The 25125-nt window shown below is 37.9% G+C and overlaps 2 protein-coding genes and 1 long non-coding RNA gene across 3 annotated transcripts in view; 2 read left to right on the top strand and 1 right to left on the bottom strand.

Moving 5' to 3' along the window:
- The window catches only part of LOC107651403 (uncharacterized), a 65010-nt gene extending 64375 nt beyond the window's left edge, over positions 1 to 635 (bottom strand). Inside the window, exon 1 of the long non-coding RNA XR_008916496.1 lies at positions 487 to 635. This is a non-coding gene — a long non-coding RNA (uncharacterized LOC107651403). The remainder of the gene's footprint in view (positions 1 to 486) is intronic.
- On the top strand, positions 619 to 23913 carry ZKSCAN1 (zinc finger with KRAB and SCAN domains 1). Its single transcript, XM_016430870.2, has 6 exons — positions 619 to 785; positions 9935 to 10451; positions 10726 to 10873; positions 11967 to 12055; positions 12328 to 12454; positions 14843 to 23913. Exons 2-6 carry the CDS (start codon positions 10023 to 10025, stop codon positions 15730 to 15732), a joined length of 1683 nt encoding a protein of 560 aa, XP_016286356.1. The 5' UTR covers positions 619 to 785; positions 9935 to 10022; the 3' UTR covers positions 15733 to 23913.
- Positions 14846 to 25125, top strand: part of LOC107651401 (zinc finger and SCAN domain-containing protein 23) — a 70287-nt gene continuing 60007 nt past the window's right edge. The window contains exon 1 of the mRNA XM_056817787.1: positions 14846 to 14972. The gene's annotated coding sequence lies outside the window, so the exon portion shown is untranslated. The remainder of the gene's footprint in view (positions 14973 to 25125) is intronic.

Below are 25125 nucleotides of genomic sequence, written 5' to 3'. Positions count from 1 at the left end.
CATTTCTTATTTTATTAGCAGCTATGTGTCAGGAAGAAAAATTCAAATCTAGCCTCAGATAATTACTAGGTGTGTGAATATTAGCAAATCACTTAATTTTTGTCTGCTTCAATTTCCTTAACTGCAAAATGGAAATAACAACAGCACCTGCCTCCCAGTGTTGTGAGGATCAAATGAGATAATATTTCTAAAGCACCAGGAACATAACAGGTGCTTAATAAATGCTTCCTTCCCATACAGCCCAGCCATGAATACTGAATAGTCTTTAAAGCTATTTAAGTTGTTCTTTATTTCTTTAAGAAGCCCTTTGTAATTGTATCTATACAAGTTTTGCTTGGGTAGACTGATCCTCAAGTATTTTATGCATGTTGTTGTCTAGGATAATATTTCCCTTTTTACTGTTGCCTCTTGGGTTTCGTTATTATTACTACAGAAATACAGTTGATTTCTAAGAGTTAATTTTGTAGCCCTTTACTTTATTCTCACCAGACACCTTGCTCCCTTAACCATGATGAGATGCCCCGGGAGCCAGAGATGGATACCAGGTAGGCAAACCAAAGAACCAACGAGACCTTGACACCTCCAGACTTCCTAGAGAGTCCCCAGAGCTTCTGTTCCACCCCGGAAGCTAAGTCCTTGACTTACTTCCGCCCTTTGTGACTCATTGTGTCGGTCTAGCCGTCCGGAGGGCCTAGGTTTTCGTCCTTCCTCCTCTGTCTCTCGCGTCTCCAGGGGTCAGCGCTCTCTCCCTTGTCACCTCTCCCAGAGCTGCCCTGGGGTCCGCGGTGAGTAAGCCCGAACCCGGGGTGATGGGAGTGAGGGCGCTGCGGCCGAGTGGGCCCCAGAGCAGAACGGAGAGTCTGCAAGCCCCATGGGGTCCACCCCAAGCCGGGGCCCGGGCCCTGTGCGTGGAGGGGCTACGACCCCGGCTCTAGCCGAGAGGACTGGCCCTCCCCCTGGATAGAGAGTGCTAAAAGAGAGCTCATGCACAGAGACGGGGTGGGGGGGGGAGGAGGAAGAATGTCTCTGTGGGGAGAAATGGGGGTGTCTAGTCCGATTCGGGCCGGAGCCCGAACTGGGGGTGGGGGATGGGAAGGAGGGGCGATGTCAGCCTGAGGACTACAAGTCTTGGCCCGCCTGAGGTTCCAGCGATGGACGGTCCGGCCTGAGGGACTGTCGAACAGCGAATGCTGTCATTCTTGCTCTGGCCTCCTGACTCCGCAACAGCCACGGGGGAGGGTTTCATCGGGGGAGGGGGTGCGCACCGAGCTGTAAAGAGCAGGTGACAGACACTTCATCCTTAGGAGCTAGTCGGGATTGTCTCGTATCTGAGGCCCTTTCTGTGATTTCGAATACGTACATTGTTTGAGCTGCCATGCCTGCTGCGCCAAAGCTGGTAATTAACCACTTTTGTCTATTCATGCTGTGATTTGGGCCTAAGAGGTGAAATGGGGAGGTCGCGAGTACAACCCCATCTTTTTTGTTCCATATTCCGGAACTCAATGCTGTATTTTAATGAGTGGTTTGGCGTTTAGGTGGATTTTTCTTTTTTTGGTCAGGGCAACAAGAGAATGGTTGAACTGACTGACGTCTCTGTTGGATATTTTGTTTGTATTCTGAAGGGCGTTGCTGCACACTTTAGTGGAAAGAGCTCTAGACTCCAAAATGTGGAGATCTGGATTCTAGCTCTGGTACACTAACTAGCCGTGTGACCTTGGACGAGTAACTCTGGACTCTTTGGATCGCAGTTTCCCCATCTGTAAAATTAAGAATTTGAATTGCACGTTCTCTCAAAGACGGTTCCAGATCTATTATTTTGTGAATAGAGCTGTGAAGAGTTCAGCTGAGCCGGATCTCCTCCTCCTTCCCTACACTCCTACAAATACACAATAAGACACTTTCATCATAGAAAGTGGCAATTACATGGACAGGGACCAAAGAAAGCATTTATTGAGCAGCCCTTTTCTTGGCAGATAGTAGGTGATTTATGAACACTCCTCCAATTGAATTGTGGAGAATTTAGCACAGCCAAAACAGAGCATGGTTGCTATTTATTTGCCAGCTATTTATGAAAAAACAACTTTGTCATACAAAAATCATAACAGAAATTTCACTGTCCTGTAAAGTTTTCTACAGGTCCTACCTCCACTTTAATTATTGTGACTGTCTAGTTGGCAGATAACTTTCTGGATCATTGGGCATCTTTCAAAATTTAATGAAACAAGAGTTTAGCTTATTCTTGATTTATATATCCTTTTTATTCTCTAACATGTTTTGAGTTGGGCCTAAATGTTGAATAACTTTCACATTTTCTGACCAATAGCTTTGAGTAGAATCTCTTGTTAAATTAACATTGTATTCATATGGTGAAATGGCTTTATGGTTTGTTTTTTTTAATCCTTTGAGTTTTCCATTAGTTGTTTGTAAAAGTTTTGTTCTGGAAGAGATATTAGCCCTTTTACAAACAGTTTCTGGAACAAAAGGAGATTTTTTGGGAGGGGGAGGGAATGCCAAACTCTCAAGTCAATAAATGGTTTGTATACTATGCTCCTTAACTTTCTAAACTTACCTGGAAAGGCACAGATCATAGAATTTAAGAGTAAGCTGGGACCTCAGAGCAATTCAAACTAACCTAACTCTATGCTTAGGACTTTGTAGATATTCAGTAAATACTTATTGATTTGAATTGCACAAGGTCATACCAACTCGAAGCACTTAGAACTACTTTGGTTTCCTGACTCTTAGAGCACTGCCCTTTCTACTATGCCTTATCTTCCATTTTTTTCTCAAAGTCTCTAGATTTGCAGGTGTGTGACATGCCAAATCATTATAGTTCATAAACTTCTTTATAGTTTTTGAGAATAGGCAAAAAAGCTAACCATTGTATACATATATACATTTACACTGCATATATATTTATTTTTCAGTTTACATTTGTTTAAAATATTCCCCAAAGGGGGCAGCTGGGTGTCTTAGTGGATTGAGAGCCAGGCCTAGAGACAGGAGGTCCTAGGTTCAAATCTGGCCTCATTCACTTCCCAGCTGTGTGATCCTGGGCAAGTCATTTAACCCCCATTGCCTAGCTCTTACCACTCTTCTTCCTTGGAGCCAATACACAGTATTGACTCCAAGATGGAAGGTAAGGGTTAAAAAAATAAAATATTCCCCAAAAGGAATAGGGATAGACATCTTACTCTACAAATAAATCAGATCAAACTAGAACTAACTCAGCTACCTGAGAAAGTTTAAAGCAAAGCTTCCCTTCCCCTACCCACTTTATTCCTCTGATGTAACCTTTACCTTGTATTTATTTTGCATATACTTATATGTGTGCATGTTGTCTCCCATGTGAAAATAATCATGAAGCAATTGGCAAATATGTGTTTACTTGTAGCAACTATGCATGAAGGGGGAATAAAAATACCCCTTCTAGCTTTCTTGAGCTTTCAAAAGCACCTTACTTTCACTGCCAAATTTCTAGAAATAATAGCCTATATTCATGGCCTCTCCTTCCCTACTACTAGATCATTTCTCAATACCTTTTAATATCATTTCTATTCCTACTACTCTACCCTAATTATTCTCTCCAAGTTCACTAATGAGAACCATGTATGCAAATAAACTGGCATTTTAAAGTCCTCTTCCAGTTTGATTTCTCAATCATTTAATATTGCATACCCTCACATCTTTAAAGTCAATTTAACTGACGCTCAAGGAACTTTGAGGGGCGAGGGACAAGGAGGATGGAGAAAGAAGAAACTAGGGAAGGGAGGGATGCCTATAACCCATAAACTGATAAATAAATACAAAGTAATTTGAGGAGAGAGGGAGGAGCTGTAGCAACTAAGAGGATCAGGAAAGGCTTCTTATTGGAATTCCAGAAGCATGAGGAATAGCAAATATTAAATTAGGAAAAGTAGGCTGGAGTCAGATTATGAAGAACTTTAAATGCCAAGATAAGGAATACATATATTGAGAGGCAGCCTTGAATAAGTGACATTTATGGAACTTAGAAGCATTTGTTATACATTATCTAATTTCAGCCTCATTACTACCTCAAGAGGTAAGTACTGTAGGCACTAATTACCCTATTTTACAAATGAGAAAAATGAAGACCAAAGTGACTTGCCCAGATTTCACATAAGTAATGTCTGAGGAAAGTTTTGAATCCCAAATCTTCCTGACTGAGTCTAGTACTATATTCAGTCAGAAGTCTAGTCATTAGTACTACCTCCTTAGTAACTCTTCTGTCTCTTCCTCACTATTCTAACTGTAACTTCTCTGGTTTACACCCATTTCACCTCTTAGTTGGACCATTATGGCTTCATAAGTAGTAACCTAAACAATTTATCCTTTAGGCTATTTCTCAATCTTATGAAAGAATTGTTTGAGAACTAATCCCTTCTCTCCTCCCCCTCCCCATTACCCACACTCTTTTGTGGATTTCCATTGTCTTTTTTTTTTTAATTTTTAAAGACCCTTATTTTCCATCTTGGAGTCAATACTGTGTATTGCTTCCAGGCAGAAGAGTGGTAAGGACTAGGCAATGGGGATTAAGTGACTTGCCCAGGGTCACACAGCTGGGAAGTATCTGAGGTCACATTTGAACCTAGGACCTCCCATCTCTAGGCCTGGCTCTCAATCCACTGAGCTACCCAGTTGCCCCCCCCCCCCCCATTGTCTTTTTAAAAAAAATAAAAATATAAACTTATTCTGGCATTCCAGGCCTCCCAGAGTCTGACTCCAGTTTATCTTTACAGCCGATGTCATATTGCCTTCCTCCTTTGCATACTCTATATTCTAGCAAACTGCTTCCCTGCCCCATTTATTGTTCCTACCCTTTTCTAGCTGAAAGATTTCTACTTATGCAGTTCCTCACACCTAGAATGGCTGCTTCCTCCACTACCACCACCACCCCCTGATTTCTTTGCCTGTTAAAATCATTCCTTTCATGACCCAGTTTTTAAGCTTTCCTGCCATCCTTCACTTCTCGGACTCAAGCTCAGTGTCCCTCTAAATACCTTGTGCTACCTCTATTTTACATTTTATTTGGGGTTTTGTGTCCTTTTTCCCTTTGGGATTTTTATAAACTCATTGAAGGCAGAATCTTTAATCTTTGTGTCCCCATCTCTGGTGTAGTACTTTTGCAAAACAGATCCTTAGTACATTTTTTTGTTGGGAATTTAAAATTTTTTTCTGCTCCCCAGACCTGAGTTTAGACTCTAGTTGAAGAAACAAGATATAGCAAGTAAATAGCCCTGTAAGGTATGATATGATTCATTCAAGAGGCAGCTGGAAGAGGAGTAGAGAGCTACCTGCTACTGATCTAAGATAAATCCTGGCTGCATTAACTCTGGACAAGTTTCTAAACCTCTTCTCTCAGAGCACCAAGCAGGTTTCTAAGGGAAGGTACAGGGCAGGTGGTTATCTAAATTAGTGGGAGGAGTTTTCTTCACCAGAAGCTCTCTGTATAAATGAAGTCCCAAATAGGACTCAAAGAGAGAAAAATATTTGAGAACTAAATGTTTTCAATAATAACTCTGATTTATGTGGCATCTTAAGGTTTATAAAGTACTTTTTTATAAAGTCCAGTGAAGTAAGGAATACAGATACAAGTAGCCTCATTTTATAGATGAGGAAACTGCAGCTCTCAGAACTTAATTGACTTGCCCTAAGGTGTCACAGCCACCAAGTATCTTGAGGTAGAATTGGAACCCAGTTCTCCTGACTCCAAATGTAACTATACTTCAACTGCACAACACTGGCTCCCAGCCATAAATAAATAGTGTTGTGATTCCAAAAAGAAGTGACTTTACCTCAACTTTGAAGAATGAGCAAAGGTTTACTGAAGACAAGAAAACACAAGGCATATTTCAGAAAAAGAGTGAGCAGACATTATTTTGATAGGATTCTGGAAGGTTGGTATAAATTTGTGAGAGAGAATACTATATTTGTTGGGAATCTTGAATAATGCTTAGGTATTTGAGCTTTAGACTATCGAAGGATTGTTAAGCAGAGGAATAGCATAATGAAATTTAAGGTCCAAAGGGATGGAAAAGAAAAGATTTTTAGACACATTGTAAAGACAGAAAAGTGATCTATTATTGCACAACTTTTCTTAACCTTTTCAACTAACTGATGCCAAAAAACTAGCAAGAATCAGAGAAACATTTTACTGACAAATGTGATACATCCCACCAGAACCTGGTGGAAATGTGTCTTGATAATTCAACAGAGCTACTCAGCCTGAGAGAGTAACAAAGAGAAGATATGATTCTTACTGAACAGGTAGATCACTTAGACTGTGAGAAGGTACTTATTACTACAAAATAGGATGCTTATCATTTTTTACAAAGGAAAAATGTGTCCTTATTAACACAGTCATTTACACTAGGGCAAAGGAAATCATGTAGTTAAACCCCTACTTTGTGTTTTATCTGGGAAGAGAAAGGAGAAGAGGACAACTTCCTTAAATTCTCAAAGTCCTCTGAAGTTTATTTTGCTCTTATAAAACAGAAGGAAAAGCAGTATTATATAAGATAGCTGTTGTGGTTGTACAGTGCTGAGGCAAATATGGGACAAAATGGAGTTAGTTATGTCACCCAACAGACTATTGTCATCTCCCAAAATTCCTCTTTCAACTATATTCACTTAATTTTACCCCCTTAAACCTTTAGAACAAAAGATATTAGATGCATAGAGGGATGAATCAAAAATGATCCCTAGGGTTTGATCCTAGATGACTGAAAGAATAGTTTCATTAACAAATAAGAGGTGGCATAAATTAGGATGAGGAATTGGCATATTTCAAACCATTTGAATTTTGGAAAGAGATCTTCCTTTTTGAGTAGAGAATAAACAGCTTGGTGATTGAGAAAAGACTACTGGGGTATGTGTTGTCCATATAAAGACAGTATCTGTCTCTCATTTCACTCTCTTCTATCTTTGGAAAGAAATGGAAGTGGGAATCTGAGTGCCTCAGTAGATTTGGATCCAGACATAGAGATGAAAGGTTCTGGTTTCAAATATGGCCTCAAACATTTACTAGCTGTGTGACCCTGGGCAAGTCACTTAACCCCCATTGCATAGCTCTTGGAGGGAAGGAAGGAAAAGAAAAGGAGAGAAAAGAAAAAAAAAGGAACTCTTAAGTGAGAAAGAGGAAGCTAAAGCTTGTAGAGAATTATGGTTGTCGCAGGGAGGACCCATAGCTACCGACTGCAGCAAGGTTTTTGTTGCTTGAACTAAAACCTCGAATCATGTATATACCCTTGAAAGAGATTTAGATAGAAATTAAAAGAAATAGGATGAATTACAGAAGAACTTTCTTATTAATTCTACATGTTTGAGATTGGAATAGGAATCATAACAGTTAATTTTAGTGAGAATGGGTCCATATGTATTCACATTTCTTTAAGTGTAGAAATACGTGTATTTTCCATTATATTGTTAATGTTTTATGTTTTAACAAATGCTTCTATTTTCAGTTGGTTTTTTTTTTTTAATTTGGTCATTTCCAAACATTATTCATTGGAAACAAAGATCATTTTCTTTTCTTCCCTCCCCTTCCTCCCACCACCTCTCCCATAGCCCACACGCAATTCCACTGGGTATCACATGTGTTCTTGATTCAAACCCATTTCCATGTTGTTGGTATTTGCATTAGAGTGTTCATTTAGAGTCTCTCCTCAGTCATATCCCCTTTCCCCCGTAGTCAAGCAGTTGCTTTTCATCGGTATTTTTACTCCCACAGTTTATCTTCTGCTTGTGGATAGTGTTTTTTAGATCCCTGCAGATTGTTCAGGGACACTGCATTGCCACTAATGGAGAAGTCCATTACCTTCGATTGTACCACAATGTATCAGTCTCTGTGTACAATGTTTTCCTGGTTCTGCTCCTTTCGCTCTGCATCACTTCCTGGAGGTTGTTCCAGTCTCCATGGAATTCCTCCACTTTATTATTCCTTTTTGCACAATAGTATTCCATCACCAACATATACCACAATTTGTTCAGCCATTCCCCAATTGAAGGGCATCCCCTCATTTTCCAATTTTTGGCCACCACAAAGAGTGTAGCTATGAATATTCTTGTACAAGTCTTTTTCCTTATTATCTCTTTGGGGTACAAACCCAGCAGTGCTATGGCTGGATCAAAGGGAAGACATTCTTTTATCGCCCTTTGTGCATAGTTCCAAATTGCCCTCCAGAATGGTTGGATTAATTCACAACTCCACCAGCAATGAATTAGTGTCCCTACTTTGCCACATCCCCTCCAGCATTCATTACTTTCCATAGCTGTTATGTTAGCCAATCTGCTAGGTGTGAGGTGATACCTCAGAGTTGTTTTGATTTGCATCTCTCTGATTATAAGAGATGTAGAACACTTTTTCATGTGCTTATTAATAGTTTTTATTTCTTTGGCTGAGAACTGCCTGTTCATGTCCCTTGCCCATTTGTCAATTGGAGAATGGCTTGATTTTTTTGCACAATTGATTTAGCTCTTTGTAAATTTGAGTAATTAAACCTTTGTCAGAGGTTTTTATGAAGATTGTTTCCCAATTTGTTGCTACCCTTCTGATTTTAGTTACATTGGTTTTGTTTGTACAAAACCTTTTGAATTTGATGTAGTCAAAATTATTTATTTTACATTTTGTGACTCTTTCTAAGTCTTGCTTGGTTTTAAAACCTTTCCCTTCCCAAAGGTCTAACAGGTATACTATTCTGTGTTCACCTAATTTACTTATAGTTTCCTTCTTTATGTTCAAGTCATTCACCTATTCTGAATTTATCTTGGTGTAGGGTGTGAGGTGTTGATCCAAACCTAATCTCTCCCACACTGTCTTCCAATTTTCCCAGCAGTTTTTATCAAATAATGGATTTTTGTCCCAAAAGCTGGGGTCTTTGGGTTTGTCATAAACTGTCTTGCTGAGATCATTTACACCAAGTCTATTCCACTGATCCTCCTTTCTGTCTCTTAGCCAGTACCAAATTGTTTTGATAACCACTGCTTTATAGTATAGTTTGAGATCTGGGACTGCAAGTCCTCCTTCCTTTGCATTTTTTTTTCATGATTTCCCTGGATATCCTTGATCTTTTGTTCTTCCAAATGAACTCTGTTATGGTTTTTTCTAATTCAGTAAAGAAGTTTTTTGGTAGTTCAACGGGTATGGCACTAAATAAGTAAATTAATTTGGGTAGGATTGTCATTTTTATTATGTTAGCTCGTCCCACCCATTAGCAATCAATGTTTTTCCAATTGTTTAGATCTAGTTTTAGCTGTGTGGAAAGTGTTTTGTAGTTGTGTTCATATAGTTCCTGTATTTGTCTCGGCAGATAGATTCCTAAGTATTTCTATTTTCAGTTTTTGAAAGTTATAAACTGGAAAATTCATAGTTCTGCTATGGATCTCAGATTAAAGCATGTGCCTTGTCTGTCAGACCAGAGCTCGCATAATGAATGCACTGTTCCTCACTTATTGGCAGCTAAAACTGCAGGAAAAAATTGTAGGGTGAGGAGAGAAGGTGAAGAGGCAGTGATTTAATTCATGTAGGACTCTCCTTGAGGAAGCTCCCTCTACCAATGCAGATCAGCAGCTATTCTGCCACTTAGAGACTTGGAGAGGGGCACTCAGGTTGTTTTGTGGCTTGCCCAAGGTCTCACAGCCTGATTATGTAACAGGCTGGGCTTTTGCCCAATTTTTCTTGACTTTGAAGTAGGCCTTGTAGCGTGATGCAGGTAAACTACCTAAGAAGTAATCAGCCTCTTGAATATCATTGTGACAAACCTAAAGAAATAAAGGCACAATTACTTGTCAGTTTCATTACTAATCAGAGTCATAGCACTCAGTGAATTCCCTTGGTGAAGGTGGGCAAGTGTTGGATGCCCTAGAAACACAAATCATTTGAATTTTTTTTTAATAAGAATTTTTTGTAATTCAGGAGCAGTGCAGGAAAAAACCCTCAAATATCTCCAAGTGTCAATCTACCTCACGGATTCCATCAGAGTGAGGAGGAACTCTGAATCTGAATGATGACTGCAGAATCCAGGGACGCTGCAGTCATGACCCCTCAGGCTATACAGGATAAAGAAGGACTTGTGATAGTGAAAGTGGAAGAGGAAGATGAAGATGAGCACCTTTGGGGCCAGGACACTAGCATTCAAAGAAATAATAGCCCTTCTGATCCAGAGATTTTCCGACAACGCTTCCGGCAGTTCTGCTATCAGGATACTTCTGGGCCCCGAGAGGCGCTTGGTCGTCTCAGGGAACTTTGCCATCAGTGGCTCAGGCCAGAGATGAATACGAAAGAACAGATCCTAGAGCTGCTGGTGCTGGAGCAATTCTTGGCTGTCCTGCCCAGAGAGATCCAGACCTGGTTGCAAGAGTACCGTCCTGATTGTGGAGAGGAAGCAGTGACACTGTTGGAGGATCTTGAACTTGATTTATCAGGACAGCAGGTAGGAAACAAGAAATGAAATATACAGTGGGTGAGCAGGATATGGGCTTTGAGACTGAAGCAAGGGAATTCAGCATGAAATTGGGGTGATTCCTGTATTGAGACATAAAATATACAAAAGGCTGACTCCTTTTGTCCTGTTCTCTTGACTTTTAAATCTAGTGCTGTTTCTTCCTGTGTTTTGAGGGGATGATCCTGGTCCTTGACTTTCTCTGAAGTTTTAATTCTCATTACCTCAGTAATTCCCTAATAAAGTCCCACCTTCGTGTCTCCAGGTGCCAGTCCGTGTACATGGACATGAAATGCTGGCCCGGGAGATGGTGCCACTGGGAGCAGTGCATGAATCCTCAAGCTTTGAATTCCAGCATCGTACACCCCAGATCAAGCATGTGACAAGAAAGCCGAGTCTTTTACAACAGAGTGGTAAGGAACAAGATGTCTTTTCTGTGGAAAGAGAGCAGTTGTAGTGGAGAACATTATCAAAGGACCTGAACAGTGATGCCCTTCTTAGTGCTGGATTCAAAAGCTGAGGTGCTGAACCTTTGCATGATTCAGTTTTATTAATGGTTCACATTCCATTTCTTATCTCCATTGTCTTTGCACTTAAAACATTTTCAGTTTTATAGTAACTTTTAAGATCTACTTAATATTTTCCAACCTTAAAAGGTATTCTTCTGTTTTGAATTTTCCCCTTTTTATGCATAGTGCAATTAGTGTAGCCATGACCAAATCATCATTACTAATTGCCTACTAATTTATTGTGTTCTTATCTCATTTGGCAATAAATTATCCCAATTCTGTCCAGATTTGTCAGGGTCTAAACATTCAACCCATGTGCTTTCTCAGGATACATATTTATTGTAGTCAGACAGTGGAGAGAAGCAAAGGGAAGAAGAGAGGGAAAAAATTGAAGAGTGGAAGAAAGTAAGACATAAATTAGAGAGACAGCTACATATACTTTCACAAAGTACCATCACTATCTTGTGGATTTTTAGGGTATTACTACTTAGGACACTTTTAAACCACTTTTTATTTTCCCAGTTATAACTAAGTGTTCTGGTCCTTGCCTCTTGACCTGGATGGAATTGAATCAAAGGCCAAATGCAATTACATGGATTAGAAGTTATATAGGCCTGCTATAGAATGTTACAATTCTTAGAAATCAAGAGGAGCCTGTGACAGTGAAAGAACAACTTAAAGTCACAAGACTTGGGGCAAATCATTTTAACTTCTCTGAGCCTCAGTCCCTCATCTTTAAAATGAATTTGTTAGACTAGTTTGTTTTTTCAGATCTATTTTAGTTCTAAAATGCCAGTAAGCCTCTTTGGAATTTTACTGGCTGAGACTGGAGGATTGAGTAGACAGGAATCATATCTTTTCTGTATTCTTTTGACTTATTGTACTTAGCCATGGGTGAGAGGTAGAAATTAAAAGTAAGGAAATAGGGTCATCTTCTATTTTATATTCAAGGGAGGCCTTGAGACAGAACTGATCTCACAGTTCCTTTCTCCTTCAGCTTACTCTGCTTCCCATGTTCCTGTTTCCCATGAGAGGAGCCCTAGAGACCAGGCAGTGGCCTCTGCACTATTCACAGCAGATTCCCAGGTAAATTGTGGGCCCTTCTGTCTTCACTAAGGCCTTTGTTTTCATATTCTTCTTCTATAGATTTCACTTTGAATATACCCAGTGCTTTCCTGCTCAGATTAGGCTAACTCCCTATGTCTTGCCTTCTCCCCTTTCTTCCCGTCCAAAAGTCATATCCATTCAGATCCTTTATGGTAATCATTCCTTTCTCTTACTCTTAATTCATCTGACTCTACCCCATAGGTGTGTTCTAGTATGTTGAAAACTGAGTTGGGAATCTTATATTGTTTCAGGCATTGGTAAAAATCGAGGATATGGCTGTGTCTCTCATCCTGGAGGAATGGGGATGTCAGAACCTAGCTCGGAGGAACCTTTGTAGAGACAACAGACAGGAGAATTATGGGACTATGTTTTCCCAAGGTAAGAACTAATGGAGGTCATTGTCTAATAAGATTTCTTTGCCTCCTTTTTGTTAGTTGTGGAGTTCAACAGAGAAATGGCACAGAGTTCCTTTCTGTTCGGAAACAGATTGTTTCACCTCCCTGTTCCCAGGTCACAAAGATGTTTGTTCACCCTGTTTAGTATCACTGTGTAAAGATGGGAAAAGACAACTTGCTTGTTTTTTATGTCTTTATCTTCTTCATCCCCTTCAGTTACTTTGAAATGACCCTTCCTCAGCTTTAGAATATGGATGTCATTACTGAGGACTTTTCTTTATCTCTTAGCAGGTATAAGTGAACAGATAAATTAATTATCCTTTTGAACCAAAATATATCAGTTAGCCTCCTGGGAGCATATCACTGAAATCTACTGAAGATCCCTTTACTTTAACATATATTCTCTGTTTAACTCCTTTCTGTTGCCATTCACTCCCACTAAACAGTTTTCTAGAACAATGCTGTGTAATTCCACTAACCTCCCCCATTTCCTTCTCTGTGACCAGGATTTCTAGACCTTATGCTATTTTCAGAAGAACTGAGTCCAGAAAGAAACCTGTTAGAGAGATTTGTTTCCTCTCCAGTTGTACCTACTCTACAATGGTTACAGTTAAAATGTTTTACCAGCCCAATAGAAAATGTTAATTTGCATATAAAGTGTTTACAATTGATTTTTTTTTTTGCATTGTTGTATGTTCCTAGTAGGCAATACCTCAAAGAAATAACCTGAAATGGAAGCCAAATACTAAGATTTTCACTCCTGTAGAAAGTGGGGAAAATGGGAAAGGAGGAAGTAAAAATAAGCTTAGCTTTCTATTTATTTGGTTTAGCCTTTATGATATTTCAGACACTGAAGTAAGTTTCCAAGATAATTCATTTCTCCTAAGCACTATGCCTGTACCACAGTGAGTTGTTACTAGGTGACCACAGGGTTGCCTAGTTCTATTTCTTAAGCTTCTAGAAAGAAACGAACATTTTTTCAGGAAAAAAAAAAGTGCTGATAATCCTGAATTTACAGTTGAGAAAGCTAAATCAGGCAGTTTAAGTGATTTGCTCAGGATCAGCTAGTAAATGGTTGACCCTGCATTTGAACTATAATCTTCTCAGTTCCAGTACCAGCACTCTATCCAGTGTGCCACCTAGAGGCCTGCTGTATAACTGAAGAACAATGATAAAATAAATTATTGATTTTCCCTTTTCCTAGAAAAACAGACATTTTTATTAAGATAGCAAACAAATGATTTTGGTTGAAAGCAATATAGAAATGTTAGAAAAAAGTATAAATAAAAAAAAACCTAGAAATAAATATATTTATTGCTAAACTGAATTATAATTAAACCATGCTCATGAGTATCTGTTTGCTTTTGTTATCTTACCATGAAAGGTAAGACTTAAAGGTTTATGTACTACTCACTCTTTGATCCACTTTATTCTCAGTAGCGCATCACTGAAGGTATTAATTGTGCTCACTATACCTTTCTGGAATAGCCTTTCTCCTCTGTCCCTTTATTCTAGCATTCACTGCTTTTTTGGTTAGAGATTATAGGTAGAGAAAATGCTTTGGGTTTCTTTAAGCTATCTGGCTTCTACAAAGCTTCTTGCCATTGTACAAAAAAAAATACCCTCATAGAAAGGGAGATATGTTCTTTTTGGAAACTTCTAGCCCCTATTAAATAATAATTTATATTTTATAGTACTTTATGCATACAAAGTGCTATTTATATGTACTTCATTTCATTAAATTAGAATGTGGTTAAAGCAAATGATTTATATGAGTATATATGTGTAAATATATATTTATGTATATACATATGTATGCATATATACACACAGATACAAACAAACATATGTATACATATATTCATAGTATTTGTGGGTTAACCAAGGAATTAGTATTGTAGGAAATGGCAATAGGAGTTTCAAGTTACTGTTATCCTATTTCTTATCCCAGCTTCTTATTCCCTTTCTCCAAGTCATTTCTTTTGTTCCTACTTTTTCCATACTAACATCCTTTCTTTTAACTATCTCCCATCCCCTCCTCCTCTTGCTCACTATCATGAGTTACCTATTTTATGACCCAATCTTTGTCTTTCTCCTTGTTCCCTCTTATCTTTCTGCTCACCCCTCTTACCTTGTTTTATTATCCATGTAACTCATCTCTACTGACCTAACTTTACCATTAGTACCTCCAAAAATTACTTTTCCTCAATATCCCTTGGTACTTTGCTTTCTTATGTCTTGTCATTTGCTTCTCTTGTGGAGTCACTTTGTAGGCATAGGCATATTCTCCTAGTAAATAGTGTCACTTGACTATTGAACTTTTTTTTTTCAACAAAAGAAATGGATGACATTTGCATTTTCTGTTTGTCAGGTTGTGGAAGCAGGACAACCAATGAAGAGTCAACATCAAAGGAAGATGTTGCAGAAGCAACAGGATCTCATGGGGAAATACCTGGAAGGTTCCAAAGGGAATTTGGAGAAACTTGTGAACAGGAGAGCAGGTTAGAAAGACAACAGAGAAACTTAGAGGAGAAACTGAGACTAGAAAAGACAGAGTTTAGACAGGTGACAGTCAAGGACAAGAAAGCACCCACAGCAGAGAGAGGCCAGCGAGAGAAAGGCAAAGGATTAGGGAGAAGCTTCAGTCTGAGTTCAAACCTTGTTACACAGGAAGAAGTTCCTACAGGAACAAAGTCCCATAAATGTGACGAATGTGGCAAATGCTTCACAAGGAGTTCCAGTCTTATTCGACACCGGATAATTCACACTGGAGAGAAGCCCTATGAATGTAATGAGTGTGGGAAAGCTTTCAGTCTTAATTCAAACCTCATTCTGCATCAGAGAATCCACACTGGAGAGAAACCTCATGAATGTAATGAGTGTGGGAAAGCTTTTAGTCATAGCTCAAATCTTATTTTACATCAGAGAATTCACTCTGGAGAAAAACCTTATGAATGTAATGAGTGTGGCAAAGCCTTTAGTCAGAGCTCAGACCTCACCAAACATCAGAGAATCCACACTGGAGAGAAGCCCTATGAATGTAATGAATGTGGGAAAGCCTTCAACCGGAATTCATACCTTATTCTTCATCGGAGAATTCATACCAGAGAAAAACCATATAAATGTAATAAGTGTGGGAAGGCCTTTACCCGGAGCTCAACTCTGACCCTACATCACAGAATTCATAACAGAGAAAGAGCCTCGGATTACAGCTCCCCCTCACTAGATGCCTTTGGTGCATTTCTGAAAAGCTGTGTATAAACTAAATTTCCCATTATCTTCCATAACTTCAAATATATGTGCCCATGGGAAAAATATTTGGCCTCCAATGCATAATCAAAACACACTTTAAAAATACATTGAAGAGCAGTCCTGCCTTTGTCAGTTTAATCTGTGGGCATTTATTTCCCCAACATAACCCTCTGCAAGAAAAGTTAGTCAAATAGGTAATCTTACTTGATAATATGCGCACACATTAAAATAAATATCAGACTTTTTGGGAATGAGGACACTCACAAGTAGTGAGTCAAAACTCGATACAAGGGATCCCTGTCTGCAGCCACCAGTGTGTAATCATTGAAAGCAACCAAGCTTGAGATTTGTATCCCCAGTGCCTAGCACAGTGCCTGGCACATAGTAAGTGCTTAATGGATACTTGTTGGTTAATTGGCTGAGACTGCGATTGAGGCATTTTTATTTTTTTCAGCAAAGCAAGTAATGCTTGCCCAACATCTTTTTGTACATCATGACCTATAGAAGGATACTTATAGAATCCTGGGCTAGGACAAGCTGCTAAAACTTAAAACATAGGTAATCCAAGGTGGGATGCCAAAGCTGAAGAGATCTAAGGCTATGCAGATCAAAACCAAACCAAAGACTTCTATCCCTTCCTGAAGAGTACATATGGATGACTCAACTCATAGCTCCCCATAGTATAGTTGACTCCATCCTCATCACAGAGAAATTCTATAGAAATGACAATGCTTCTTTCCCTTTTCGTAATTCCTATAGTGCTATAGTGTTCTTCTAGTCTAATATAGTTAGCTTTTGATTGTATTATATCTTTTAATTGTCTCATGAATGTAGTAAATCCTATCTCCCCAATAAGATTCTAAGGAACCGATCTCCCACCCGCCTTAGTAAGAACTGATGGGGGATTATTTGATGACATTATTTTGTTCCTTGTTAAAATAAGTACTCCTTGAGTTCTTAATAGGGCTCCCACATAGAAGCATGAGCCCTGCTACAGTAGAACAACTTCACCTAAAAATCACCACTTGTTACAATGGAGAATCCTAAAATTCTATAGAATGCTATTCTCCCTGAGCTCTTTATGAATAGAAGAAGGGCACAAAAATGTCTATTTTAAATCTTGTTAGATATATAAATTGTTGGCTAAATGCCACAAGATTTCAGAGGCATCATTGTCACATTAAAAAAAATTAATTGAAGCAACAACTTGGACTCTCTTTAGTTTGCTATCACTGCACAGATCTTGGCTAGAATTCTTCCCTATTAGCTCCTGAACAGCTTGACCAATTGGAGACCCTCTAGATGTAGTCAGACAAGTGGAACCATCTCCTGTGTACTGGATGCTGTTCTGTGCCTGTCCCTGAAGCCTGAGATTGGATTCTTTGTTCCTGTTACAATGCCTGTCATAGTTAGCTTTCAGCTACCATCTAAGTCACATTTTTCTCATCTTGTGCTTCTCAAGTTAATTATTTGAATCCAATTGTAAGGCTTTACATTAATCTCTATTAAATTTCTTCTTCATAGATTGATGAGGTATATATAAATAGAGTTGGCCCCATCCAGAAATATCTATGTTCAAGTTCTGCCTCTGACACCTACTGTTTGTGTGGGCAAATCACTTACCTTCTCAGTGGTCTAGGTAGTTCTCTAAGACTAATTTGCAGAGCCAAAACCAACTGGCATTGCTACAGGAAGTTACTAGCAGCTCCATTTCCTGTCCTTAATAAATATAGCTTGACATTATAGCTTGTAGAAATATTTTATTGCAGCCTGATTATAACTACTAGATTAGCTAACTCCCAATGTTGTATCATTTACAAATTTGGCAAGTATGCCCTTTATTCATCACTAAAAATAAAAGTTAAGTAAATGCCAACGGTGGATCTCTGAGGTAGGTCTAGAGACTTCTTTTCCTGCACAGTGGGCCATTAATAACTATTCTTTAGGTCTGATCAACCAGTTCCATATTCACCTAACTACCATCAACTAGTCCCTATCTTTCCATTTTAACCAAAAGGTTAACATTAAAGAAATAACTGTTCTGCTGGCTTAGATAAACTATATAGCATTTCACTTATCTAACAGTTTAGTACATTCCTTAAAACAGGTAAGCAAAACCACCTTAAAAGCATGTTTGGCATTACCTATTCTTGGTTGAGCCATGGTAACTTAGTGATCATTGCCTCTTTTCTAGATTATGTGATAGAATTTTGCCAAGAATTAGTTTAGTTTGCCAGTCTGTATCTTGAAGAATTCTTTTCTATCTCCCTCTTTCCTTCCTTCCTCCCCTCCTTTCTGAAAAATTGGGACAAATCTACTCTTTGTGATATTCAGAAATAACTAAAAATGCCTCAGTAATCCTTTAGCTCTTTCAATAACTGGATCCTAGATTATCTAGACTTGGTGACCTGAACTCAACAAGAGTAACTAGTTGCTTTCACTGTCTCCTTATTTTGGACTTCCAACTATTTATTTACCATTTTTTGAGATACCCTTTCTGGGCCAAAGATTATTCTTGTACAAAAAAATCAGAATAAGAAATAAATCTGTCTTCTCTTTATCATCTCAATGATTTCTTTTTTTTAACACTTACCTTCTATCTTAGAATCAATATACTATATTGGTTCTAAGGCAGAAGAGTAGTAAGGGCTAGGCAATGGGGGTTAAGTGACTTGCCCAGGGTCACATAACTAGGAAGTGTCAGGTCAGATTTGAACTTGGGACCCAGGCAAAGTTTTCAGTCCACAGAGCTGCCAAGCTGCCCCCTCAATAGGTTTCTTATCCTATCCACCTCAAGTGGTCCTTTCTCTTTGATCCTCCCACTGTTCTCATCAGAGTAAATGAAAGCCCAAAACTACATTTTGTTCCTTTACATTCAACTTCGACTCATTCTGTCTCTGTATCCATTGTACTACCTAGCTGCCCCAACAATATTCTTACTAAGCTGTCTGTTTTCTGCTCCTTGCTTCCACATGTTCTTTCCAAAAATCTTAATTTGTTCTTGTGTATCCACATCATTCTCTTTAAGCCAGCCCTGCCCCCTTTCTTCCTCACTGGAATAATTTGTCTTTTAAGATTTAATACCTAATACCCGACTTCCTCTCTAGAATGTTAGGCAACTAGATCCCACCTAACCTTTCTGTTCTTTGTAGATTTTATGCTTTAATTTCCCCTCCTATTATCACAAATTCTAAAATACAGTGGTCACTTCTCCATGAGATTCTTACTTCAGCAACCTTTTCACTTTATTGTCTAGGATCAAATCCATCCTAAGAGTTCTCTTTACTGTAGTGTCTTCTAACTTTTGGAAGGATGAAATTATCAAGTTCATTGTTATTAGACTTTTTGAGCTAGCCATGTTTCAGAATACATTTAGGGAGCAAAAAAAAGCTAGCAGGTAGACACTTCCATGTCAAATCATGAGTTTCATCATAAGTTATGGAAAGAATCATCAAGAGCATATAGAGTTGTCAATGGCTGCCTTTTGAATGGAAATGGAAGATATGTAAATGACTGCTTTATACAATCTGCATAGCATTCACTTGCCAAGATGTACTAGTCTACATTCAGCATGGAAACCCTATACACAGCATGAAATTCTTACTGGAGAAACAACTGAAAGCTATCACTGAATTCTGCAAGACTTCACATTTTTCAAGAACTCCCTGAACATAATCAAGAAGCTAGAATTAAGTGGAAAAAGACAGCAAGATTTTATAAGAGGCTTAAAGTTAGGCACTAATATACTGCTAAATTCCATACCAAACTAATTTCTGTAGAGCTTTCTGTTTTAACATCTGTTTTGGCTCTGTGACCTAGACCAGTTTCTTGAGCTGTCTGTGGGCAACCTTGTCCTGCCTCATGAACCTAAAATTAGGACCAGATCACCAAGTCTGTAACTGTCTTCATTATACTAGTAAAAAGTGATGCTTAAAGCAACTGAACTGGACACCTAAGAACAGGATTGGGTGGCTATGTTATAGCGTACCTGAAGTCAAGGATTTAGAAAAAAGGGAAAGAAGAGATACTTTAAGAATCTACTGCGGCAGAGTCTCCTAAACTGTCATAATAGTGGATGAATGGGAGATCACTACAGTTCACAAACCAAACTAATAATCCAGAATGTTTGGAGTTGCTTTTTTTTTTAAGCAAAGACTTTGGATCAACCTGTATCCTAGGAGGCTATAGGAAGAACAGTGATGAATTAATCAGTTATTTCAGCTACATACAGAATAGATTTCTAGTATGGACAATGTAGAAAGGACTAGAATTCTCACACTGGTCTTTTCAGCTACATATCTGTCCCTCATCTTCAAAAATTAAGTACTATTATAATTGACTCCACAGTTAATTCCCATTTTGTTGAGACTTCTCACTAACTTGGATTTGTCCTGCTGGCTCAACAGTTGCCCCAGATGTAACAAAACTCATTAAGTGGTAGAAGAGCCACGTGGAAAGATACTTTTTTCTAAAGGTATTGCTGATGTAGCCACTTGACTAAAACAATGCTTTGGGGCATTCATCAAATATTGCATAATGTAATGGTGTTAATTGAAAGACTGGAGGACTCCCTTTCAGCACCACAAGTGTTATTCTTGAGTAATTGTCTAAATAGTCAATTTATCCCTTTAAAGCACTATATAGTTGAAATTAAATATTCAATAGGGTTGTATATGTAGTTGACCCCATGAAATTCTTTGAAGGGTTTTGTTTTGTGTCATACAAATCCTGCCAGGAAGAAGGGGGAAAAATTCATTTTGCTAGTAGTTTGAAATTGTGTTTTGCATCCAATTTTCTGGCAGGTTAAAATCCAAGAAATAAATATGCAAGACATCTAGATATGTAGTACACTTACATATTTTATTAAATGAATTAAGGGAATCTGCTAAATGAATTTATACAGAAATAGAGAAATTTGAGGTGGGGAGGTTAAAGGTGATGATCTTCTACCTTATATAAGATAATTCTTTCTGGTGAGAGAAACCCTTTGAATGTGAAAAATGTGGCAAGCATCTGAGCCCTTAGACTGCTGCTAATAACCCTATACATTCTATATTAGTCTTTTAAGTCTGCATCTCTCTTTACTAGAAAACAATGATTTCATTCAAAGTTAATAGTTAACAATAGGCCACCTTTGGAAAACTCATATCAGATGCCAGAGAGAAGGCTGCTTCTAAACCCTCGATATATATTGTGCAGTCTTTTTCCCACTTTGGGATGATAGGTTTAACTGACTTATCCATTTTTGGGGAAAAAAGATTAATAAAATTTAAAGATTAATTAACACTATAAAGGTGGTGAAGCAAATACAGCTGAAATTTGAGACAACTAATCTAAAAGCATTTACTTGATTTGACACCAGAGAATGCAGGTTGCTTTCAAAAAGTAGCATAATGAATTTTGAAACCATGCAAGGGAGCTCAAAATTAACTCCAAAGGATCAATAAGAGAAAAAATGAGACCATAAGGGAATAACAAATTATATAATTTTTTTAGACTGCAAATGTTGAGTGTTGTCTGTATGCTACTTGTAGCCAAAATGTTTTGTTTTGTTCCTCCATTCCTTATCTATTCTGTAAGCCCTATAGGATAGGGGATGTGTGGTGTAACAGGATGACATTCCCTTTTCACCTACCTTGTTCTTCCAGATTTTAAGAACAGAGTTTTGAAGCAGAGGAGAAGAAATCAACATAGGTGTAGACAATCAGACATGGAGGTAAAGAAACTAAAATAGAAAGAGCTTTGTAGTATTTGGTATCAGTCAAGTTAGGGAGACCAATAAGCTCTTTAGAATAGTGAGATCTGACTGGTTTCTCTTTGGCTCAGTGGAGGCTGAGTTTATAATTACCAGAGAAGGAAATGTTTCCCCTGATTGCTTGATATGGGGGTAGGTGAAGAAATAAAGATCAGGAAATACTATAAAACTGAAAGTAGGGCACACACAGAAAGTCATTGGGTCCACCTAACCCGCCTTCCTTCCATTACATGCTGGTTCAATAATTTAATATTTCTGCTTAGAGAATTTCAGACAGATGAAAACCATGGGCATCATGCAGCTTCCATCAGATTTTCAGAGGCAGCTTCAGGAATTACTTTGTAAGGTTTCCTTATGGACAATCCCCCCTGCATATTGAGAATGAACAGGAAAAGTATTGGGGGGGGGTTAGGTATATAGGATTTATCTTTATCCTTTCTGGTTATAGATACATATATTTTAACAACTTAGGGTTAGTCAGAACATCTTAGGATCTTTATTACAGCGGGAGTTAGCTACTTAAACTCCATTGAATTTTTTGTTTATAGACAAAAGAGACTGTTTATCAACCAAAGTAAACATTTTAATTTTCATTATCTTCTGTCATTGCTAGAGGAACCATATTTTGATATTTTCCAGTTTGTCTCAAGCAGAGTGGGTTTGTTGAAAGGGTGAGAAGGTATTTACTACTTCAGAAAACAAACTAAGATCAACATTGCAAAATGACTATAATGAGAAGAAAAAATGGAATACTCTTAATGTAGCATCTGATTTGTCACTCAGTTTAATCATTTGCATCCTTCTGTGTTTGGGTTTGACATAGCCTTAATTCTTCCCTAGCAATAAATATAGAAAATCTCTGCTGAACATTTAAAAGCAATGATTGATAATTCTCTGCCATGTCTGAAAACTAAATTTGTTTCATTTATCAGAACTAAGTTAAAGTAGATATTAATTTTTGAAAAATTAAATATACAAATTTATCAGCTCAAAGCAGGTTTTAAAATAATTTAAAGCAAGTTTGTATAATCTGGGTTTTTTTCTCTAGCAACAGACACCCACATGGTCCATTCAACTCATTCTATGGTCTATGGCCTTGAGCAAATTGTTTAATTTGGGTTTCTTCACCTGTGAAATGAAGAAACTGAAATAGATAATCTTATGTTCCTCTGTTCTCAAGTACAGAGAAGGAAATTGGAGAGAGGCATCTGAGCCCCTGCCCTGCTTCAACTCACTAAAAAAAATCTTCATGAATTTTTGAGACTTTTGCCCCTTTTGTGGTTACAGCCAATCACTGATAACCTTCATTAGTCTCTGGACAAAACAGGTTTCCTTTCTGAAGTTATCACTGCTTAGACTGCTTTAGGGGAATTAAACAGATGACACATTCAGAGGGAGAGGATTTTATGAATGATTGAAAAGGTGGTGTTTTCCCTCTTGTATGAACTCTCACGTCTGAGTCTCAATCACCTTTGGATCCAGAAGAGTGCAGCCAGGCAGCTGGTGCAGTTCCAGTTCACTATTGACATCTTTCACAAGGGTGGACATGGATCTAGGAAGCTAAGAGCCCTTCACCCTGAACCTAGGGAGAAAATAGCAGTGGAACTCAAGGGCAATTGGGAGGATGTAGAGGAAAGAATGTAAGCATATGAAACTTTTAAAATATTTAACTATCTTCTGCCCTAGTTAGTTAGTTGTAGGCAACCAGATGTCAACCTTTATCCTGGCAGAGGCCAAAATGTTTGGCTTATAGAATCTTCAGTGTTCTTCTTTCAAAACAAACAAACAAAAAAAATGAAAAAAATGGGATGAGGGAGAGGGGAAAGGGGATGGGTGAATTAAAATTCTTGCTTTTCTTAGAATATATGTGTGAGGGTTGGGGTGGGGGTATGCAGTTAAGATTCAGTAATTATTTTAAAATAAGGTGTTGTGTTGTTTTTTTTTTTATTTTAGGCATATACACACTTTAAACTTAGTCAACAATGGGAAACCTAATATATTGATTTATGTGGTTAATTCCAGCTTTTTCTTAATTTGTATACTTAGATAAAAGTTTTCCTGCTTTTTCAATCCCCAATTTTGCAGTTTAGACTAAATCCAAAGTTTTAAAAAAGCCTTTTATCTACAAAAGAAGCTACAGTAGTGTCTAAAGAATGCAGGTACTTATTAATATGTGCTTAATAAATATTAATTAGTTCACTGATGTGAGTTTAAATTGCATGATTGAGTGCTAATATGTTAGCACTTCTCCATGAAGTAAATGGTAATAAGTTTATGATTTGTAACTAATAATCTATGTTGGGGAGGAAAGGTCCTGATTTTTAAAACAGTGGGTAAGGTTGTGGATGGAGGATTGTATTTTTTTTCCTTTTTATGTTACTTGGGTCATGGTCAATCAAATGTAATAAATATTCCGCCTGTAGGTGGCAACCCTTTGGACAGTTTGCTTTCTGACTCCAAGCTCATTTGGAAAAATGCTCATGGGATGAAGATGAGAATGAAGTCTGTAAAGGATAAACTGGTTAGAGACACTATATATTCTCACACAAATATAGAATTATTTTCATTATTAGGTAATTAGATAAATTCTTATTAGAAGTCATTTTACATACACACACACACCCTCTCCCCCAATCTTTTTTTAATCAGTGGCTGAATTGACTGCCCTCAGTAGAATGGTTTTCTTTAATCTTCCCATCCTGGCAATCCTCTTAAGTTTGGGCCAGTAATTACATTTACTATGTTGTACCCTATTTATGAAACTTTGCTATTTTTTTCTATATCATTCAAGTATGATTGACCTAGCTCTTGTATAACTTGAACTACTACTGTAAGAATTATTTTGTTTTTAAAACATCTCATTCAATGAAAGTACATTGATGGCATGAATTTTATAACACCTGCTCAAATTCCTTCTCAAAACTCCAATTTAACCATCTTTAAGTAAGGTTCCTCTTTAGCTCCCAGGAATGTAGGGAATAAAATCGAAGCATTTATTTCCTAATTTAAAGGTGTCTTACAAACCTTAAAAACACTATATAAATGGCTTGCCATTATAGTGTGTATTATTTAGGTGAGTAGCACTGACTTATTTGGTAACAGTAAATATATATATATATTTGGGATGTTAAGTAGTTGTATATAGAGGTTATATAAAAACATAGAAAGATATAAGTTGCCTAACAGGTGCTGATCTGCATGGAATACACATTTAACTTTCTCATAAAATTATAACCATAAACGGAACAAAATATTTGTATACATGTATATGCAGAATAGCTCTTTGTAAGGGTCTGACTTCCATTTCTTCTCCCACCCTCTAAACCTCAGCATCAGCCTAACCAGAGATCTTGCACTCTACGCAAGACAATTTTCTATAACCGGGATGAGGGTGATGCTTTCATTTCAAAGCTGGTTTGAGCAGGTTTTGTGGAAATCACATTTATAACACACACCCCTTCTTAAGTACTGTTTATGTAGCAATTTATACGTATCTCATCTGATCATTACAACTATCTTGTTAAGAACTATTATTAGCTCTATAGGTAAAGTGGGCTGAAGTTGGCCAGGGTTACACCTCTGGTGTCTGAGGCAGCATTTGATTTCAGATCTTTTTTGACTCAAGTCCTGGCTGCCTCCATCCTAGC

The sequence above is a fragment of the Monodelphis domestica genome, chromosome 2 (genome assembly GCF_027887165.1).
Source record: "Monodelphis domestica isolate mMonDom1 chromosome 2, mMonDom1.pri, whole genome shotgun sequence".
NCBI lineage: Eukaryota > Metazoa > Chordata > Mammalia > Didelphimorphia > Didelphidae > Monodelphis > Monodelphis domestica.
The sequence above is the reverse complement of the archived record's forward strand: the minus strand, read 5'-3'. Positions and strand labels throughout refer to the sequence as shown.